We start from the raw sequence: 23542 nt of genomic DNA, 5'->3' as shown, positions 1-23542 counted from the left end.
ATAGGGTATAAGAAGTCACTTGTTATACTTTCTTGATTGATTTCCTAATCATTATTTGGTCTGATGTGATTTTCTTAGGTTTTTATTTGAGTAGACGTGGCGGGGGGGGGGGGGGGTGTGTGCGGTGAACTGCCCTTATCTATGTGGGAAGCCATCTTGGCCAGAAGTCTCAGGTCTAAATATCTAGCCCTTCTCTCCCTCCTGAGTTCAGTTCTTGCGTCATCAGTTACCTACTGAACACATCCAATTGATATCTCTTAAGCATCTCAAACTCAGAATATCTATGACAGAACTCATTATTCCCCCCCACACACACCCCAATCCCCTACTCATATGAATTTCTCTTTTTCTTTTGTGGGAACTATCATCCTTTCATTCACTCAGCTTTATTTTTATTGCCTCATTATTATTCACCCTACATATGCAATCAGCTGTCAAGTTTCCTTATTGGTTCCCCTACTTCATGTCTAACCTCTCTCCAGTACATTCTCTACACAGCTGCAAAAGTGATGTTCCTGAAGAACAAGTCTCACCATGCTACCCTTCCCTGCCTCCTGCTCCTTGAAATAAACTCCAGTTATTACCTCTAGGATCAAATACTAATTCCTATGTTTGGCATTTAAAGCCCTATACAATGGATTCTTATCTACCTTTCCAGCCATACTCTATATTTACTTCTCATCACCTATTGTATATTTCAGCCAAACTGGCCTTGTTCTTTACATACTATGTTCCTTCTTCTGTCTTCATGCCTTTCCATAGGCTGTAACCCATACTCTCGTCATCTCTGCCTTTTGGAATCCCTAGTTTCCTTTAAAGATAGCTAAAGTGCCATTTTCTATACAACACTCCCCTCAAATCCCCCACCCCACTCAGTAGTTGGGGGAGAAAAGGAGAGAAGTTATGAGTGAAGGAGAATGAGAAAAAGGCCATTAGATTTGGCAATTAAGAGATCGTTGGTACCCTTTAAGGGAAAAGTTTCAGTTGAATGATGAAGTTGGAAGCTGGTTGCAAGTGGTTAAGGAGAGGGTAAAAGGAAAAGAAGTGGAGTGAGCACAGGTGGGTTTGTTGTTGTTATTGTTTGTAGGAGTTTGAGGAAAGGAAGGAAGATAATAGACTGAAAATTTGGAAGGATGGCAGGGTTAAGTGAAAGTTCATTCTCTTAGTTCTCTATTGTTAGACCTAAGTGGAGGGGACTCTACCTGGAGTAGACATTTTGGAATCCCTCCAGAGTCCTTCTTTTCCTACTCCTGCTAAAGGCTCATTCTACAACACATGTACTGCTGCTTTGTGTATAAATGGTCTGGGCTTTGGGTTACTGTGGCCTTAGAACAGGGTTGGGCTGTAGGTGTTGAGTCTGTGGCTGTGCTGTACTGTCTTGCCATCTTCTGTACCAGGTGCATGAAGACACATATCGGATGCGGCAGGGCCTGCAAGAGCGAGTAGAGAGCTTCTCCGAGTACAGTTCAGCAAAGGGCTCCATGTACCGAAAGTGGTTTCGTCAGCAGCAGCTGATTCAGAAACTGAACCGAGCAGAGCTGTGGTGGCAGCTTTTGGGACGCCTCGCTCGCCTTGTTGACTATATGACCTGCCAGAAACTCGTCTCCATTTTGGAGAGTGAGCTGGTCACATTTGTTACTTGTGTCCTACAGGTGAGGGTGAGGCAGAGTAGTATGGGGTAAGTATAAAGTTCAGGAAAGGCTGGAGAAGACTACACCCAGTGGTTTTTCTTGGCTGTCTTCTCCAGGCTCCAAGGCAGGTTGCCTTGCTGACAGGAAGATTGGCCTTTGGTGAAGATGGGAAGCTGCTTGTGGTGCCAAGTGTGGAGCAGATGGCCCAGAGCATATCTGGCTGGTTGAATGCTGTGGTGACCTCAGCTCTAATGGTAACTGAACCACCCACAATATTTGGGACAGAACTCAGTGAAGTTGTAGATATCATTGTGGCCAGGCTCTGTACCCTACCAAAATTCTGTGTGGTAGGAACTCTGGTCCCAGTTCTAGCTCCTGTAATCACCCTGAGCATCTGTGTTCCTGAACTATATTTTTAGGGGCCACCTTGATTCCCTCCTCCATTCTGTCCCCTCCTTATTTACCCACCCTTCTATCCCTTCAAAGTGCCTTCAGTCTAATGCTCATTCTCCTCTCTTTTCTTGTTTTCTGCATTTTCTAACATCCTGGTGTGAAAGGTTATGAAGTCTACAGATTTCCAGACCCCTATAAACCCTTCTCAAGCCTCAGGTATGTGGCAAAGCAGACACTATCATTTTGGCCCTGGCTGAGGCCTGACTAGCCTTGGAATAGTGAGCAGGGGAAGGGGGGACTAGGGCATTGGAGGGGTAGGGGGAAAGTGGCATGGCATAGAATTGGAAGGGGACCCCTGCGCCCTAGGTCACAGTGGCTCAGCTTCTTCTTTGTGACTCCAGGGAAGAGTTTTATGGAATTTGTGTTTGGTGTGGATAGTGTTGATCCAAAGCCCTAATAGTAAATAATAAGCAAATATTGGTGGGGGAAGAGGGTAGGGGAAGGCATGTTTTTGAGAACAGATTGTATAAGTAGATGTTAGTAATCTGTTCTCATCTGGAGTCAGTGACTGTGATCCTCACTTTGGCTCTTAGGCTTCAGGTATTGTTTTCTTCTTGTCATTTCCAGTTCTTCCCCAATGGACCTTTTTTGTTCCCCTGGCCTACAAGCCAGAGAACTATGTCTTACTCTCAGAGTTGAGCAAACTTTAGAAATCATCGAGTTCAACACCCTTATTTGACAGATTTTTAAAAAACTTGATGGCTTTTAGATTTTTAGCTCTAGATAGATCTCTTCCAGTTCAGTTAATGTCTTTAGTCTAGCTCTGACTTGAACTTAAGGGTTTCTTCTGGACTAATGCTGAACTGGACTTTCTATTCTCTGGGACCCACCTTAGCTACTTGGCTCCTGAAGGAGAAATACATTTTCCTGTCTTGTTTCAGGTTGCGTGCATTAAACTTGTGCTTATTTCTGCAATATCTTTCCTGGAGGTTTCTCTAATCTGTGCCCTCAACAAATCTTTGCCTCTCTGTCTAACTTATCTCTCTCTTTTGGTACTTTATAAACTGACTTTAATTACCACTAGGAGCTTTTCTGACCAGGTTAGTTCACTAGCACTGTAGCCCACTTCTGAAGGATTCTTAAGGCCCAAACCCTGTCCTACAGGTAGTACCATCCCTGAATGGGAGGGTGGGGGGAAAGGATTGCATAATCTCATAAACTCTATGAAAATTCCCCACTCCAAACCACAGGGGTCTAATTTCTATACTATGTGATCTATAGTAGTAGCTTTCAGAATTATAAAGTCATAATACTGTACTCTAAGCATAAGCTGGGTCAGATAGTGATTAAAAATGTGCTTCTAGATTAGAGTTGCTGTCTTAGTAGAGAAGTACAGAAAAATGTCTGGTTGTAAGGCCAGGTAGAGGCCCTCTCTACTGGGGAAACTGGGAGCTTGATAAATGTCTTGGAGAAATTTGCTAGCCAAGCTCCTAATCTCCTAGCAGTCACTGCTGAGCTAAAATTCTTAATGGATAGTCACTACTAGGAATTCTGCATTGATTACCCCAAGTTAGCCTTCCAGATTTCCTATCTGATTGGGCAGGCTGTTCTCTGGGCCACATTTTATCCTACAGCAAACAACCCACTGCTTAGCAACTTAGGAAGGTTCATATGAGGGCTCTGAAATTCCTTTTATGACCTACTTCACAAAGAGTCAGCCAATGAATGGCTCCACTGGCTCTGATGAAGGTGGTGATTAAAGCCAACTCCTCTATCAGCTAGTCCATACCACTTCTTCCCTGTAGGCAAATTTCTGTGTCTAGATAATATGGAAAGAGCTAGAGGAAGGAGTCATGATCCCTGCCTTCAAAGAATTTGCTGTCTAATGGAGTTATGATATGCCCCTTTTAGACCATAGGCATATATTACAGTGATGTTCCTGGTAAAGTCAGAAGTGGGACACCTGATTTCAAATTCCTAGGCTTGGGATTTTGCCCTGTTTGAGGTTAGATTATTAAAATTAGACTCCTGAGAGAATTGCATCCTGAGCCATCTCCAGCCATCCTGATCTGTATATGGCCACTGGACCCAGATGACTCTGAAGGAGAAAGTGACCCTGCACAGCCCTCACTCACTTAAATCCAATTCATTTGCATGTCATGAAATCACCTCCCTGATGTCATGGTCCTCTTTGAGAATGAAGGACAAACAACAACAATGAAGGTGGTGATTATTGATAAGAGTATGTAAGTGTAACCACTAGATGTCACCATGCAGCTCTATCAGCAAGGTCGGGAAGTCAGACTGGGGAGCGAAACCAAAATAATTATTCACTCTTGCTTTCCAACCTGCTCTCATGACAGGTGATTAAAACTGGATTATTCTTCTAGGGAAAAATGATGAATAGGCTTAAGATTCTATTTGTTGAGAAGGTTTTAGAATCATTCATAAAACTAAACAATAGCTTGGTAAGCCCCCAAAGAACATAATGCATTCTCATACCAGAGTTAAAGGCATACCCTTGCATTCTCATACCAAAGTTAAAGGCATACCACAAATGTGTGCCCTAATCATTCAACTTTTATAGAGAAAAAGAGCAAAATCAGTACAAGTCCCTTAGCATGTAACATGAAATAAGTCTGTCAGTAGGCATTTATTTAAGTGCCTACTGTGTGCCAGGAACTGTGCTGAGCACTGGGATACAAAGAAAGGCAAAAGACATCCCCTACCCATAAAGAACTCATGATCTAATGGAGGAGATAGCATGCAAACAACTATATACAGACAAGCTATATGTAGGATAAATAGGAAATTGTTTTTGGTCTTTGGTTCTCGAAGAGGACCAATGACATCAGGAAGGTGATGTCTTGACTTGCAAGTGAATTGGATTTAAGTGAGTTAGAGCTGTACAAAGTCATCAGTCTCACTGTCTCCTCCAGAGTCATCAGAGTCCAGTGGCAAGACACGGGCCAGGATGACTGACGATGTAGTGGGAGACCTTGGCCTTTTTAAGCTAAGGTCTTTCTCAGGTCTCAGTTTGTCTGAGACAACATCCATTCAGTAATTAAAGTCTAGATAAGAAATGAGGTAAAAGATGGCCTTGTTTGCCTTCATAAAAGGATCAGTCTGGGGGCAGGGGAGAAGATCGTCAGAGTTTCTGGCCAGAATAGAAACAATTGCTATTTTAATCAACAGAGGAAAGACACTAGATTTAAGAGGGATTAGAACAAGCTTCCTATAGAAGGTGAGATTTTAGCTGGCATGTGAAGGAAGCCAGAGAAGCCAGGAAGTAGAGATAAGGAGGGAGAGCTTTCTAGGCATGAGGGACAGGTAGAAAAAATACTTGGAGCTGAGATATGGAGTGTCTTTTTCAAGGAACAGAAAAGAGGCCAATGTCATTAGTTTGAAGAGTACATGGTAAGGTGGGAGTGGATAAGAAAATTGGAAAGGTAGGTGAGGGCTAGGTTATGAAGGGCTTTGGATTTCAAACAGAGAATTCAGTATTTGATCCTAGAAGTGTTAGAAAAACACTAGAGTTCGTTGACTAGGATGATGATGGAGTCAGACCTGGGCTTTTGGAAAATCAGGGGGAATAGATGGGAGTGGGAGAGACTTAGGGCAGGGAGACCAACAAGCAGGCTATTGCAATAGTCCAGGTGTGAGACAAGAACCAGGGTAGTGGCAGTATCAGAAGAGAGAAGGTGTATTTGGGAAATGTTGCAAAGATGAAATCAAGAGGCCTCGGCAAAAGATTGAATGTGGGGTGTGAATGATAGTGAGGAATTGAGGATGACATCTGTGAACCTGGATAACAGGGACCATGGTGATTCCCTTAACAGTAAGAGGGAAATTAAAAGAAAGGAGAAATTGGGCAGAAAGATAATGAGTTCAGTTTTGGACATGTTGAGTTTAAGATGCTTACAGGATATCCAGTTTGAGATGTCCAGTAGGCAGTTAGAGAGAAGACTGGAGGTCAACAGAGAGGTTAGGGTAGGATAGGTAGATTTGAGAATCATCAGCATAGAGATGGTCCATGAGAGCTGGTTAGATCACCTTCATAGAAGGAGAAGGGAAGCAATATATCTTAGCTCTTTCTCTACCAACAAAGATTGAGGAAGAGCAGCAGACTGAGTGATGATTAGGAGATCCAAGGAGAAATCCACGATGGTTTATTTTGCAATCCCTGAAAGCTTATAGGCAATGAGAAGGGGTACCACTTTGGAGGCCCAAGAAAAGCCTTTCAGCATGGGCACTGGACTGGGACCTGTACCTGTATATAGGGCAGGGAGCAGAAAAAGGAGTGAGCTGTTGGCTGTATTGACCTAACTCTGTCTTAGTTCCAGTTCAGACTGAGGCCGGGGGGGGGGGGGGCCTATAACTATATATTGGGACAGGAAGGGCAGATATGGGGTGAGCTTGTAGCTGTGTTACTTTGATACAGGAGTAAGGTTTAAGAATAATAGAGCAGCTGCGTGCCAGTGTTGAAACCTGTAGCTTTGTCTCTCTCTGACTCCAGAACAGCTTCATTGATTCATATTACAAACCTGGTCTGGGGCCTATAGCTGAGTAACCAGATAATAGAATGTGGACCAGGGCCAAGCCTTCAGTTCTTTTGCTCTAAGCCTGTAGAGTTTTCAAGCTAGCTGATAAATTGGGTCTAACCTTTATCTACTGGAACTCCAACTAGGGCAAGCCCACTGTTTCGTTGCCCAGCCCCAAACCTGGAGGAGGAGCCCTCAAAGTGTAGTGCAGGAGGGCAGCAATCAGACAGCTCCCTTGATCTTAGAGTGTGCTAAAATTTTGTAACTTTCTGACCTGAGCCCCTACTAAGATCCAGAAAGTTGTTGTTGTTGTTCAGTCATTTCAGTCACATCATGTCTGACTCTTCGTGACCCCATTTGGGTAGTTTTTGAGAAGATACTGGAGTGGTTTGCTATTTCTTTCTCCAGCTCGTTTTACAGATGAGGAAACTGTTGTGAACAGAGTTAAGTGACTTGACCTGGGTCACACAGCTAGTAAGTGTCTGAGGCTGGATTTGAAGTTAGGTCTTCTTGACTTCAGGCCTGGAGCTGTACGCACTGTACCACCTACCTGACCCAAGATCCAGAAAGTACATAGCACTTAATATGCAGAAAAAGCAGCAGCAGAACCTAAGATAATAGAAATAAATGCCAAATAAGGCCCCAGCATTCCAGAATTCTCCTTATAGAGCCTGGCCCAAACACAAAGTTTCAGCTTGGGTTTTAAGCCTCGAAGAATGAGTAAACAAAAATGAAACCAATGTTAACTTTTATGAAGCTTGGGACACCTAAAACACAAACCCAGAAGAAAATATCTTCTCAAGCTCTACAAAGTCTCAAAGATAAACAGAGATTGGCCACTAGGTCAACTAGAAATTCAGCAGGAAAATTATATTTATAAATTAATTATATGATTAATTATAATTTCCTCCTTTCTGGAAGAAAGGGTTAGAAAAGAAAAGAAAGCTCTAGTGGAAAGACTAGGAAGGAGAATTAACAGCTTGGCGCAAGAGGTACAAAACAAGCGATAGACTCCCTGAAAATTGAATGGAACAAATAGAAGCCAATGACTACATGAAAAAAAAAGAAATATTAAAGTCATAAAACTGAAAAAATAGAAGAAAATGTATAGTATCTCTTAGAAAACTGACAACTGACTTGAAAAACATCATGAAAAGCCATGCAAAAACCGGAGCAAGACATCATACTTCAAGAGAATATAAAAGAAAACTTCTCAAATGTCTTAAAATCCAAGGACAAAGGGAAAATAAAAAGAATTTACCAGTTACCTCCTGAAAGAAACCCCCTCCCAAATGAAAACTCCCAGAAACATCATAGTAAAAATCCAGAGCTTCCAAGTCAAAGAAAAAATATTTCAAGGAGCTAGAGAGAATGAGTTCAAGCAATCAGGAGCCACATTGAGGGTCACATAAGATTCAGAGCTACTACTATAAAAAAGAGGAAACCTTGGAATTTGGTAGTTAAAAAGGCAAGAAATATAGACTTACCACAAAGAATAATTTACCTAGAAAAAACTGAGTATAATCCTACAATAAAGTAATGAACCTCTAATAAAATGGAAGACTTCCAAGTATTCCTGATGAAAAGATCAGAGCCAAGAAAAAAATTTGAAATGCAAGCACAGGATTAAAGAGAAATATAAAATACTAACAAATGTGTGAACAATGGTAAGGGACTACCCAAGGATGAAGTATTTACATTATAATAGGGCAAGAAGAAATGTGTCCTTTCAGGACCCTAATATCAGCAAAGATTTTAAAGAAAGAGTTAAATCACACAGAGGGTCTGGGAGTGGTTTGGGAAAAATAAAGGGGGCAAAGAAGTATAAACAGATTCATCAAGCATAGATTACTTTTGCTGAGCATATACCTCTGTCACTACGCTCTTCTTTCTAGTAAAGCTGGGAAAGAGAATAAGGATAAAGGGAAATATTCGGTGATCACAACTGAGACTGTAAATGGGATGAATTCACCCATAAAACAGAAGATAACAGAACAGTTTAGAAAGCAGACTCCAACCACATATTGTTTACAAGAAACACATTAGAATCATAGATTCATACCAAGTTAAAATTAGGGTCTGGAGCAAAATACAACTTCAGCTTATTCTTTAGTTGAACTTAAAAAAGCAGGGGGTGGCAATCATGATCTCAGATAAGAAAACAGCGAGAATAGGCTTAATTAAAAAAGATTAACTGAAAACTATTATGTAGAAAGTCATTATAGATAATGAATTATCAATACTTAACATATATGCATTAAATACCATAGCTTCTAAATACTCAAAGTAAGTTAAATATCTTACAAGGAGAAATAGACAATAAAATCATAATAATTGAGGTTACCGGTGTACCTCTTTCAGACAGAAAAATCTAACAAAAGAGTCAAGAAGTTAAAAACTGGAACAGAATTTTAGAAAAGTTAGTTATAGATCTCTTAACGTGAACAAATGGAATAATACATATTTCTTAACTGTTCATGGCACTTTTACAAATATCGATGAAGTATTATAGTATAAAAACCTCACAGAAAATACATCAATATTAGACACATACTTTACTGACCACAACCCAATAAAACTATATTCAGTAAAGGGTCTTTGAAGAAAGGATTAAAAATTAAAATTAATTGTAGACTAAATAATTTAATCCTAAATAATTTATATGCCAAAGAACAAATAGAAACAATAGATAATTCAAAGAAAATTACTAGGCCTCCCAAATATGTGGAATGCAGTTAAAGCAGTACTTAAAGAAAATGTGTCTTTAAACATTTTTTTGGATCTTTTTGTTTGTTTTTGTTTTGTTTTTGAGGGAAGAAAGGCAGGGCAATTGGGGTTAAGTGAATTGCCCAAGGTCACACAGCTAGTAAGTGTGTCAAGTGTCTGAGGCCAGATTTGAACTTAGGTCCTCCTGACTCCAGGGCCAGTGCTCTATTCACTCTGCCACCTAGCTGCCCCTAAACATTTTCATCAACAAAAGAAAGAACAGGTTAATAAATTTGACATACAACTAAAAAGCCTAGAAAACAAGAAGAAAACATTTTAAAAGGTAATTAAACAGCAAAATATTAATTTTGAAAATAAGAATAACAAAATTGAAGGCAATAGCATTTATTTAATTAATGAATAAAATTAGGGACTATTATAAAAAGAAGAAAGACAAATTATTAGGTAATTTTTAAAGGGAAAAACCAAACTACTAGTCTCAAAAAATGAAAAAGAATTCACAAAAAATGAATAAAATCTATAGGAAATTATTAGAAACAATTTTGCTTATATATATGCCAATAAAACTTATACAAAGAAATTGAACAAGCCATAAATGGACTTACAAAGAAAAAAACATCAAGACCAGAGGGATTTTAAAATGAATTATATTCTAAGAACAAGTCCAGTGTTGTGTTAGCTGTTTGAAAAAGTAGGAAAGGAATGGGTCTTATATTTCTTCTGTAATACAAATATGGTTTTGATAACTAAGCCAGAAAGTGTCAAAACAGAGAAGGAAAACTGCAAATATCTCTAATGAATATTGATGAAAAAAACCTTAAAATAGAAAGGATATTACAGAAACATATCACAAAAATGATACCATTTGGATTTACATCAGGAATACAGGTTTGGTCCAGTATTAAGAAAACTAGCAACATGACTGACCTTAATAATAGCAACAATTATATGTTAGCATTCAATGCAAAGAAAGCTTTTGACAAGATTTTACCATCCCTGTTAAAAAAATAGAAAACATAGAGATAAATGGAGATTTCCTTAATGTGATAAATTATATTTATCTAAAACTAGCATTAAATATAATGGGACTAAACTAGAGGCCTTCCCAGTTAGATTAGGGAAAAAGAAAGGATGTCCATTATTACCATTAATAGTTGATATTGTAAGAGAAAGATTAGCCATAACAATAAGACAAAAATAAGTTACAATAGGGTAGACAAAAAGAAAACAAAATTATAGTTTTTTTTTCAGGTGATATGATGACTTAGAGAACCTTAGAGAGTCAACTAAAAACTAATTGAAATACTAATTTAAGTAATATAGCAGGTTATAAAATAAATCCACCTGCCCAAAGGGAATGTAAAATTTTAATCTCTGAAACTTTTTTTGTTTGTTTTGTTTTTTTCTCTTAAAAATCAGCCTTAAGCCCAAATCAATCTGGTCCCAGACTCAGCCCTACTTGGTCACTATTTGGGCCTGATTGGCTCAGAATTAATGTAAATAGCAGTTGTTTCCATTTTGGCCAGAAACCCTGAGGATCTTCCCCTTCCAGATCTAATTTTTTTTTCAAGAGGCCATTCTTTGCCTCATCTTTTAAATTAAGCCTTAATATCTGAATGGATGCTGCCGCAGTCAAACTGAGACCTATTAAAGACCTTAGCTTGAAAAGGCCAAGGTCTCCCACTGTATCCTGGGCCATCTCCAGTTGTCCTAATCCATATCTGGCCACTGGACCCAGATGGCTCCGGGGGAGAAAGTGAGGCTGGTGACTGTGCACAACCCTCCCTCACTTAAATCCACTTCACTTGCATATCATGGCAACACCTCCCTGATGTCATGGTCCTCTTCTAGAGCGAAGGACAAATGAAAGACAAATAGCAGCCTCTATGAGTAGAGAAGGTCCCCACTAGTGAACAAACTTCCAGTTAGTCAATACGGCTTTGTTTTTCCTTCCTTCCTTCCTTCCTTCCTTCCTTCCTTCCTTCCTTCCTTCCTTCCTTCCTTCCTTCCTTCCTTCCTTCTTTCCTTCCAAGATGCAGAACCTATATGAATACAACTACAAAATATTCTTAACAGAAATAAAGACAACCTAAATAATTGAAGAAATATTCCTCAAAGGTAATGACCACCTACCTAAATTACTTGGTCAGTGCCATACCAATCAAGCTACCAAAAGGAGTACTTTATAAAGCTTGAAAAAATAATAAATTCATCTGGAGAAACAAAAGATCAAGGATCTCAAGGGAAATAATGAAAAAAGTATGAAGAAGATCTAAGAGTACCAGAACTCAAACTATGTTATACAACAGTAATCACAAAAATTATTTGTTGCATATAGAAACAAATGAACCTAGTGGCATATTTGATAAACCCAACACCCCAGCTACTGGAGTAAGGACTCACTATTTAATAAAAATTGCTGGGAAATCTAGAAAGAGAGCTGGCAGAAAGAAATTTGGTATAGACCAACTTCTTACACTATAATATCCAAATAACCTCTGCGTGAATATATGACATTGATAAAAAGTTATAAGCAAATCAGAGAAGCAAGGAAGAAATCATCCTTAATTATAAATAGGGCGAAAGTTCCAGTCCAAACGAGAATCACAGAAGATGGAATGGAAAATTTTGATAATATGTTTTTGCTACAATTAAACTAATGTGGCTAAAATTTGAAAGAAAATTAACAGAAAAAAATTTTGTAGCAGGTCTCTTAAAAAGTTCTCATTTCCAAGATGTATAAGAAACTGGATCCAATTTATAAGAAGAGTAATATCCCAATGGATAAATGGTCAAAGAATATGAACACATGTTTTCAAAGGAAGGAATCCCACAGCCACATGAAAAAATACTCCAAATCACTAAAAATAAGTGAGATGCAAATTAAAACTTCTACCTCATACCAGTCAGATTGTCAAGTTGGCAAAAAGGGAAAATAACATATGGGGGGGACTGCCAGAAAATAGACATATTAGTGAGCTGTGAATTGATCTAACCATTCTGGATAGTAATTTGTAATTATGCCCCAAAAGTCACTAAGTTGTGGTACCTTTTGACTCAGTGATACCACTACTTGCCCTATACCCTGAAGATCAAAAAAAAGGAAAAGGACCCAAATGTAAAAACATTTACAGCAACTCTTTTTGTAGTGGCAAAGAACTAAAAACTAAGAGGCTTCCCATTAATTGGACAATGGCTAAACAAATGGTATCTGAATGTAATGAAATAATATTGTACCATAAGAAATAATAAAATGGATGGTTTCAGAAAAATCTGGGAAAACTTGTGTGAATTGATGCAGAGTGAAGTGAGCATAACAGTTTATATCCTAGCAACATTGTAAAGACAAAACAGCTGTGAAAGATTAAAAACTTTGATTAATGCAATGACCCACCATGATTTCAGGAAACCATGATAAAGTTGCTACTTGCCTCCTGACAGAGAAATGATCAGTCAAGATGCAGAATGAAATATACATTTTTGGACATGCTTAAAGTAACCATTTTTTTTGCCCATCTATTCATATTTGTTTCATGGAATTTTTTTCATCTGAATGGTTGGGAGATGAGAGAGAAATGGATGCTGAAGATAGAGTTATGCCTCTCTTCCCATTATCCCCCAATGAGAAGTGAATAGAAAGTCAGAAAAATTCACAGACAGACAAGCAGGACATATTTGTACGTTACATGTTGAATTTGTCGTATGCTTAAAAGCATGCTCTACAATTTAGACATTCCCAGTTTTATGTATGGATCCTCTCCTTATCTGCAACTATATAGAAATGCTTATCTTACTTGATGTTAAATTCAGAATAATAGTTTTAAAAGACAGAAAAAAGACATAGTGTGGAGAATTTAGATGAGCATCATTGGAGTGACAGATGCATGATATTGCTCTATCACAGACCACCTGGAGAGAAGAAAGAAATGCAGAATTTGGGAAATAGATCATGAACCTAATTTAGATACATTTATCCAGACGTTTGCTAGATCTCTACCAAAATTAGAGCAACTAATAAATTTATCATTTTTCTTGATAATAATTTGAGGCTAGTTTTATCCTCAGAAAGATGGAGAAAATAGCAAAGGCTTGATTCCTATTCTAGGCCTTATTCTAACTAATAAAAAGGAACTGATTGTTGGAATTGGACTGATGGGAATCTTAGAGGCAAGTGACTGCTCTACTATAGAATTTACGAGAGAGGAGCAGAAGAAAACTAGGCATTGTCTGATCTATCCTGGATTTTAGGAGGGGCATTTTTTCTGGATTCATGGATATGTTTTGCAGGGAAAGTTCAACCAAGAGAGAATGGAAACTATTGACATTAAGCAGAATCAACTCAAAGAGAAAAGAAAAGGGATAGTTGTCTAAAGAGACCCATAACTGCCCAGGGAACATACTGATGGACAGATTTTAAAAAGACATATTTAGAAAATGGAAATATAAAGGCAGGTATCAGAATTGAATATAAAAGTGTAGCATAATCCTGTAAGATTAGTGTCAAGACTACTAACTCTCAAAATGTGCTCAAATTGTCAAATGAGTATTAAGGATAAAAAAAGGACTTTTAACAAAATCAAGAACTTCAGTAGTTGAAAAGGACCTTAGAGCCACTCTAATAAATAACTGAACATAAGTTTCCTTTCTCACAGGAAATGTATAGTGGAAAGAACACTGAATGTGGAGTCAGAAGAGAATAAATTCAGTTTTCTTTGATACTAGTAGTTTGGACAAAAATACTTAAACTCTCTGAGCCTTGGCTGTCTTATTTACGAAATTAAAATAATTTTATTTATAGTGCTTACTTCATGCGGTTGCTGGTAAGATCAAATAAAATAAAATATATAAACACTGCAATTTGTGAAGTGTTCTATAAATGTCAGTTGTGACTTCTAAGAGCAGCTTCTTGATTTCAGATTTGACCTCAGATACTTACTAGCTGTGTGACCCTGGGAAAGTCACTTAATCCTTTTTACTCTAGTTCCATATCTGTAAAATGAACTGGAGAAGGAAATGGCAAACCACTCCAGTATCTTTGCTAAGAATACCTCAAATGGGGTCTTGAATAAAGTTGGTCACAACTAAAACAACTGAAAACAGCAACATGATTGTTGTAATTTTATAGTCTAATAATATGTAATCTAGGCTTATTTCCCAAAGTAGCTTATACTGCTGTAGCATGTGCTTTGGGATGACTATCCCAACCCCTATTTCTACTGTCAGTTTGAGTCCCCAGAACTCATCTAGCCATATCCTCTCAGGGATTTAGGAGTAGCCCTCAGGGTTTGAGGATTATTTATCTGTGTTCTGTAGTTCATGAGCCTTCACCAGTATATTTCCCACCATGACTGTCAGTTGATTATTAGTTAGTCAGACTTAATTACTTTTACTAAGTGGTGTTTACTGTGGTGGCATATAGTAAGAATAGTTGGTACAAAACATCCCCTCAAAAGTCTGTGACATCCTCTCCCACAAGTATATCCTGAGTCCAGGGAAAAGTAGGCTCAAGCTTAGAGAGAACATGTGGCAAGGTGGTAACTCACAGTTCCTAGTTACTAGAAATCCTTTACTTCCCTTCATGAAATGTTCAGCAGGTTTCCCCTAGGCATGGTGTAGCTTCTTTGCAAGGCTCCTTGTGGATTCAGTCTCTTCTCTATTCCCAGTGCAGATACTGTTGCAGTCCTGGTGATAAAGCTAGGTTACCCAAATCCTCTGACCCTTTGAAGCTTGAAAGGTCCCCCTCTGGCTAAGTTTGGGCAGGGGAAGGAGACCTAGGCCAAGGCTGAAGGCAAGGTAATCTCTTCACTACCTCCTAAGTTATTCCTCCTCAGAGATAGTTCTCTTTCTACTCTGCTAATATATGCTCACTTGACTCCAAACCCCTTTGGGCCTAAGCTGGCTTGATATTTTATAGACAATCACTAGCAGGCGACCATATTTCCTCAGCCACTCCAAACACTTTTCCTGGACAGTGTCATTTCTGATTGATCCAATAGCCCATCAGAGACATCTAAATTGATCGAGGCCTTTACACACTTCGTTGGAATGCCTTTGATTCATTTGATTCACTCCTCACCTTGTTAAACTGTTGGTTACTTTAAATGGGATAGAATGGGATGAGTTGACTGATTTGCCCATTTAGCCTCTCCCTTATGCCAGCTTTGGGAACCATCTCCAGTTGTCCTGATTGTGGAAAGATTGTGGAGAGTGAGAGAGGTGACACAGGACTAGAGAAAGGTTAGGATCTCTTTATTTTTTTAAAGGGAAAAGGATGGAGCCTGATGGAACCGAAATATATGCCATTGCTTGACTACACACACACACACACACACACACACACACACACATACATATACATATACATATATCCATATATACTTGACTTCAGCTCCTAGGAAATTTCCAGGACTCATTGTTAAAAGCATTGTTTAGAAAGCAAGGGATGATCACTGACTAAAAACCATCATGATATTATTAAGAAAAGGTAATACTAGACTAACCACATTTACTTTTTCGATAGGGCAGCTAGACTTGGTAGATTAGGGGAATATTGTAGACCCAAGATATCTAGATTTTAGCAAAGTCAAATGACAAATTCTATGCAATCCTTTTAGGGAAGAAGGCTGATCCAATATTTTTATTGTCTTAGTCTGAAAATCTTCATAGAAAGTTATAGATTATGATAACTTCACTCTGAAGAAACTTCTGGGCAAAGGATACTTTGGAATGATTTCACCTTTTCAATTTCTTTCTTGGAATTCTTTTCATAGACTGAGTTCACCTATATAAATAACAGCACGTTTTCTTGTTATCTCCTGTCACTTTAGGATTTAGACTGCTCTTTATGTACTATGACAAATTGTCTTTTATGAACACCTTTATTCTCCGTTAAACAACAAATATAATCCACGGCCTTCTGGTTTATGATGTAATTACTTCAGGGTTGAATTACTTACTTTCTGAAGCTCAACCAGGGGATGATTAATCCATAGCCACTTTTAGAGCCCCAGAGACTTTTTTCTGGCAATACCTATATTCTGGTGGCATATATATATAGGCATAAGATTGTTCATGCTTTCCTCACTGTTACTTATTTCCAATCACAAAGACTGTTGGATCTTTGTCCATATCAAACTTATTAAGTAGGCCCATGCAATAAATTGCAACATAATTTGCTAGATCATCTTTCACTTTGGCAATTCATGAGCACAACATATGCAAATAATGACCCCTTCTATGCAGGAATATGCATTCTAGCATGCTAGTGTTACAGACTATCATCCTGGATTTTTGCATATTCTTATTTATATTCTAGACTATCAAGGGCTTATATGCATAATATTCTGTTTTTAATTTTTCCTCTTGAATTTCACTTGATACCCCTTGAAGAAGTCCTTATGCTTGAGCACTATGAGAAACCCTATCCTGCTGTATTGAAACTGTATTTGTTCACTTGTATAGTGAACCCCACAACTCTGAATTAAAGTACCTTGTGCTATTCTTGAATCTTGTTTACAAGATAGAGAGATATGCACTAGATGATAGTGCATTTATGGACATTTAGAACTGAGTGAATAGAGTCCAAGAATAATCATTAAAAGATTGATGCCAACTTGGACAGGGGTAATCAGGGAAATTGTCAATTCAGTTCAATCAACAAGTGGTTATTAAGCACCTATTACATGCTAGGCAATTGGAATATAAAGACTAAAATGAAACAATACTGTGCTCAAAGAGCTTACATTCTACTCAGGAAAGCAACATTTAAATATGTCACTAAATACAAAATATATACAAGATAATTTAATTTAGGGGTAAGGGACAAATAACTAGAGGGATCAGGCATGGTCCTGTGTAGGGTTGACATTTTAGTCACTTTCCTAGCATAATTCCAAATTGCCTTCCAGAATTATTAGGCCAATTTACACTCCATCAATAGTGTATTTGTATGCCTGACTTTGTACAATCCCTCTAGGAACATAGTATCATTGCTATAGACCCGGAAAGGACCTTAGAGGCCATCTAGTCCAATACTTTCATTTTACAGTTGAGGAAACTAAAGTACATATCCTAACTTCTAGTCATCCAGGCTTGTAACCTGAGTCATCCTAGGTTTTTCCTTATCCCTTACTCCCATATCTAGGCAGTGGCCAACTCTTACCAATGCCGCCTCTATGGTACCTCTCACTTTTATCCACTCCTTTTCACACACATGGCCACCAACCTTGTTCAGGCCCTCAAGAACTCTAACCTGGAATATTTCATTAAACTCTTCCAACTGTTATCTTTGCCTTCAGTCCTTTTCTCTTTAATCCATCCTTGACATAACTTCCAGAAAACTCTTCTTAAAGAACCATCTGACTATGTCCCTACTCTGCTGAAGATGCTATATAGTGAATCTAGAGTATAAACTCTATTTAAAATATAAAGCCATTTGTCTTCTGACTCCAGGCCACCTTTTGAAACATTTAAATTACTCCCCCTTCCACAATCAGCATTCTAATCAAACTTGCCTATTTTGTGCTCCCTGTGCATAATATTCCATTTCTCATTGCTGTCTTCTCCCAAACACTGGAAGCGCTTTCCTCTTTAAATCACTCCTTCCCTTCAAATCTTGGCTTAGGTGTCACCTCCAATTAGAAGCCTTTGCTGATCACTTCAGATGCTAGTGCTACTTTGTAAAGTACTTTATGCTTATTTTGTTCTTAACCCTGTGCATGGTCCTTGTGTAAGTTAATTGATGACAGGGATTGTATATTTTTGCAACCAAGTACCTTACAACTCGCACAGTGCTGTGTAAATATAGTCTATGTTTAATTGCTTAATTAATTTTTATTTTGAGGGTAGGTGGGCTGGATTTGTGATTTCATCTAAATAAGGAGCTCTCAGTGAAGAAATTTTCCTGCCAATGCAGATACTACCATCTCTTCACTTTATAGTCTTAGTTGCCTGAGGAACGGAGAAGTAAAATACCTTGCCAGCAGCCACCCAGCCATGTTTGTTAGAGGTGGGACTCAATTGAATCCAGGTCTTCCTAACTCCAAGTTTACCTCTTCACTATACCAGGTTGTCTATTACTGAATCAGATTGAATTGAATTCCTACTGCCACCATCCTAGTAGAAGTACATCCACTTGGACTATCAAAGTAACCTCCTAATAGATCATCTTAACTATTTTCTCTCTTCTAATCTATCTTGGTTGTTGCTGGCGGAATAATCTTTCAAAGGCAAGGAGGCAATAGATGGAATATTGATTTGGGAGAAACACAAGCTGGCTAGTTTAGCTGGAACATGCATGAAAGGAAGTAGTAGTATGTAATCATCCTGGACAGATAGGCTGGCGCCAGATTGTGAAGAGTTTGAAAAGCCAGAGGAGTTTGTATCATAACCTAAAAGCAGAGGGAGCCCTCAAGCTTCTTAAGTAAAGGAAGTGATATGGTCAGACTTTAGAAATATTAACTGGGAAGCTGTTGGAAAATGATTTGGAAAAGAGCGATAATGGATATAGGGAAACCAATTAAGAAGTTATAACAAAAATTCAAGCAAGAGGTGATGAGGGTTTGGATCATGGTAGTGAGTAGGAAGACAGGGACTGTGAGCTCCAAGACACAAAGGTCTGTATCTTATCTGAACTATGAATTCCTTCCTTCACTCCCCTCCTTCCTCCAGTATTTAGCAGAATATTCTGCAAACTGTGGTCATTTGATGAATTTTTTTTTGTTTTTATTGTCTTACCTAGTAGGAGGGGTTAGTCAACTGTGTAGAAAGCTACTGAGTCTTTAAGGTAGATAATTAAGGTAGATAACATTGAAAAAAGATAATTAGATTTAACAATTAAAAGGTCATTGGTAATCATTGAGAGAATAGTGTGTTTATGCTTCTGTTTTTATGCACAGATCAGCTGGTTTGAGTGGCTGTTTATGTTTGTAATTACTGAAGTTGGACTTAGAGTGGGTGGTGTCTTCCTCTGTAAAACGGAGCTAATGTTTACACTGCATACCTCACAGACTTGCAGGGAAAGTGCTTTGTGAACCTGAAAGTGCTATTTAAATAGGATAGAGATGTGTGAAGTGGAATGGGCAAAAAGGGGAAGTTGTGGTTTCCCCTTCTTTGGAGATCTTCAGTTAGAGGCTAGATAAGAGATTGTTATTGTTCAGTTACTGGTTAAACCAAGCGATTTGGTGATTCTGTGGGAACTACTACTCTTGAGGTAATGTGGCCTAGTACAGTACACAGCCTGTCAAATATGAAGCCAACATGGTCATTATTTCATTGATGAGGAGTATGGTACCTGTATGTGTACTAGGAGAGTCTGGTAAACATTTTGGTGCGAGCCTGAGAATGCTTACATATGTATACTAGGTTTGGGTGGACATCTATGGATGTCCATCTAGTATGTAGGGATGGACATCTAGTATGGATGAGTGTACACCAGAGTATAAACCAGAGTGAAATGTTTGTGGATTTATTTGAAAGTAGTGGCAGAGTAGGCTGCTATGGGTGTGTGCAAGCGTGTATGTATAAAGTAATTGTGCTGCCCATGGAAGATATATTTCTGGATTTTTTCCAACCCCTCTCCAAAGGAAATAATCTACTACTTGGTTATTAAATCTCTACCTCCTGGTCATTAAGTCCATCATTAGCCCATCTGATTATTAAGTCTACTAATGGATACTTACTATGATGCATACATATGTGCCCACCAGCTGCATAGAAATGCTTGAGGGGTGCTGAATTGAAGAGGAGAGGAGGGATTCAAAAACACAGTGGTAGAAGTAGCATTTTAAATTTCTTTTCCCCCTTGTGTTTCTACACTGAATTTCCTGAAATTCCTACCTTAGAGTAGCAAGAGAAGGGATTTGAGGCTGACTGCTTTGTTCTCCACTCTCTAAGGGAGGGGTATCAGATTCTAATTATGTCTGTCTGCCCTCCCTAAATGTTGTTTGTCTAAGGGTATGATTTTGGTTTAAAACAAAAAGCTACTTTTCTGATAGCTTTTAAGTGGGGAAGATTACCCCAAACTTACAGCCACAGGCTTAACTCCTTCCTACCAAATCCTAGTTACACAAAAACCATCACAAATACTGAATAGTCACTAAACCTATGTATTGAAACATATAGCAAACAGCATTCAGAGAAGTTATATAAATTAGAATAAACTGGAAAATAGGTAGAGTGAATGAGCTCTTTAGCTTGGAGTGAGATGAGATCTCAGCTCAACTAAGAGAGAGGTCCTGATCTCACCCAAAGGGAAAATTTCTGAAGTCTCTGAGGAGGTAAGTTGGTAATCAGGGAAATATTGAGAAGATGGCTACCACTTCCAAAGTCTTTCTTTCTCTCCATATGTCTCTCCCTGAAGAGAGTCTAGAACCAAGTGCATCTTCTCAAAGAAGGAAAAACATTGTCTCTTCTTCAAAGCTGTCACATCAGCTCCTCCCTTTATATATCACATTACACTTGGCATTCTCTCTAGCAGTCTGGAGTTACTCATCTACATGTGAAGCATCCCAAAGTTGGCTTGTGTGACTTGTGTGAATTTGTATCTGTGTGTATGCTGGAGCCTACTTGAATGGAAGTGTTTATGTGATGGGCATACATGGAACAGGCTTATGTCTACATCAGGGTGTGTTTTGTGTGTACCAGGTGAGCCTCAGGTACGAGGAGGCACAGCAAACAGTACAACGGTGCCAATAGAAGAAGAGGATGAAGAGGAATTAGCTCCTGCTTTTATTTCCTTGGCATTCCGGGCCCAACCCAGTGAAGCTGTCAGAATCTTTTGTGGCCCTGAGACAGAGATGGTGCGTTCAAGGCAGGCTGACCCTAATGCTGGGCCTCTTGAGGTTCTTGGGCACAGAGTAAGATCCCAGTATGCCCCACCTAGCCGAATTCAGCTGCAGAATGATTTGGACACTAACAATGGAATCCAAAAAGCTTTGGCTATCCAGCAAGCATTATTAGAGGTAGGGGGTAAGAGATCTCCCCTCTTCATTCTTGCCCCTTCCCTAACCTCCCCTTCTCCATTCTTACTCTGTTTTACCCTACTCCCCTTTACTTCTCTTTCTTGTCCTCCTGAGTACCATACCTGTGGTCTGACTATCTTTTCTCCCTTTTGAATACCACTGGCTCACACCTTCTTAACACTTAATGACCTCTTCCCCTCCTTCACTGGCACTATCCTTAACCTGTCCTAGACTATTTCCTCTTGGCCCCCCCCATACTACCTCCTGACCTCCTCCATCCGCATGGCCCCTCTACTTCCTATTCCCATTTCGGCAGTGGTAGTATATTGGGTATAGAAGTGACTGTGCCCCACAGTCTCTCATTGCTTGCATCGTGTCCAGGATATGTTGCTGGAAGTGAACAATTTCTGCCAGGAGCACAAATGGCTCAGAGGCATCTACCAATTTCTGAAGAACTGGGGACCCCAGAAATTGGAGCCCATGAACAGCTGGCCTGCTGCGAGATATCTGAGGCTCATCACCGAGCTGGAATCCTGGCAGAGCCGAGCGAGCGAGGTGCCCACCGTGTTGCTCACTGAAAATCTGCTGCTGCATCTCAACTGTGACTGTGTTCAGACAGACATCGGTGAGTTTTCTTCTCCCTGTATTGCTCCCTCATCTATTCTCTTCCTACCTCCTTGCTTACCTTCCCTGGTCTCTTTGCCCTGCCTCATTCTTCTCCTCTCTTTTCCTCCTTTCCTTGTCCTCCCTACCTTTGTCACTTACATCTCTGTCCCTTCCCCCCCACTGTTCCCTCTGCTCCTTCTCTTCCCTCTCTCCGGTCTCCTCTCCATCGCCACCTGATCTGCTTGGCCTGTCAGGAGCCGTCTCTTTTTCCTTTCTTTGTCCCCGCTACATACTGTAGACCACTAGTCCAATTCAGTTCAATAACCATTTTAAAAGCTAGATATGAGGAACATAGAGAAGAGTAACAGGCCTGTAACCTCAAGAAACTTACATTTTATTAGTGGGAAATATCATGTACATGGAGGAGAGTAATAAATATGGGTGGTAGTAGTGGATTACAAGTAGGTCTCTTTCTTGTAAATTCTCACTCACAGGTAAGTTGAAAAGTATTTGGTGTGGAGGTGGGGAGGAAGGTCTCATGTAAGCGTTAGCAAAGAATCCAAAGAGCGGCATAGTCCAGTCCGGCTTGATGCAAGGGACTTGCCTTTGATATGACTCGGGGCTTTTAAGTCATCTTATAATATTAATCTCTGTTTATTATTCCATAAACCAAGTTGAGGTGACTTGAGGATAAACCATCATAAAATATCTCCAAATTATTTGTGATCCCCTCAGGGGCAATCATTAATTCCACCATCTCCTATCTCACACTGAAGCAGAATGAGTCTCTTACTTTCTACCGAAACTCTCTTTCTGCCCCAAATCTCTTAACTTCCATCTGCATTGCTAACATTAACCATACAACAAGGATTACCAGCAATAGTACCAAGTGGCTACCAGCTTTCTTCAATAATAATAATAATAATGATAATAACTAGCATTTATATAGTTTTAAGGTTTACAAAGCACTACAAATATCTCATTCTCACAACAAACCTGGGAGATAGGTACTATTAATATGCCCATTTTACAGATGAGGAAACTGAGGCAGCTAGAGGTAAAGTGACTTGCCCAGCTAGGAAGTGTCTGAGTCTGGATTTGAACTCAGGTCTTTCCGACTCCAAACCCCAGCAGTCTGTCTGTTGTACCACCGAGTTGCTGCTTTCTAAAGGATAATATATAATAGCAATGAAAGAACAATGAGCATAGGGGTAGGGGGATGAAGGCGAGGTCTTACCATTCATCACTTTCAGTAAGGCAATGTCTCCATGCAAGAGCAAACACATCAGTAGTCACAGAAGTAGTAGCAGGAGCAGTGGCAGGGCCTGTCAGAGTCTTTGTAGGGAAGAAAACTCAACAGAGAAACTCAAACCTCCTGATCCATCTGAGTGCTTTACCTTGGAATGTCCAGATGGCTCTCAAAATGGAGATGACACCTGAATATCAATTCTCAACTCTTCTTCCTAGAAAGCTTCATAAAGATTTCCCCATAAGTTCCAGATCCCAAATAACACTAACTGGTGGTCTCTGAGGAAGTTTTCTAGAGTGTCTCCATAGCAAAACTGGGTTACATAAGTAAACACAAATGCCAAGCATTTTTTGGGGGTGGGGGTGTCCTGATAATTAGGAAGATTAAGAGAGGCCCTATGTAGGAGGTAGTACTTAAGCTGAGGCTTGAAAGGAG

General features: G+C 39.3%; 1 protein-coding gene across 1 annotated transcript in view; it reads left to right on the top strand.

Annotated features, from left to right (window-relative positions):
• DNHD1 (dynein heavy chain domain 1) overlaps positions 1-23542 on the top strand; it is a 113383-nt gene that overhangs the window by 20801 nt on the left and 69040 nt on the right. Inside the window, exons 7-11 of the mRNA XM_036743773.1 lie at positions 1398-1652; positions 1748-1885; positions 2189-2240; positions 20936-21252; positions 21634-21877. Of these exons, the coding sequence (XP_036599668.1) occupies positions 1398-1652; positions 1748-1885; positions 2189-2240; positions 20936-21252; positions 21634-21877 (1006 nt within the window). The remainder of the gene's footprint in view (positions 1-1397; positions 1653-1747; positions 1886-2188; positions 2241-20935; positions 21253-21633; positions 21878-23542) is intronic.

Source organism: Trichosurus vulpecula, chromosome 2 (genome assembly GCF_011100635.1).
Source record: "Trichosurus vulpecula isolate mTriVul1 chromosome 2, mTriVul1.pri, whole genome shotgun sequence".
In the NCBI taxonomy this organism is placed as follows: Eukaryota; Metazoa; Chordata; class Mammalia; order Diprotodontia; family Phalangeridae; genus Trichosurus; species Trichosurus vulpecula.
The sequence above is the reverse complement of the archived record's forward strand: the minus strand, read 5'-3'. Positions and strand labels throughout refer to the sequence as shown.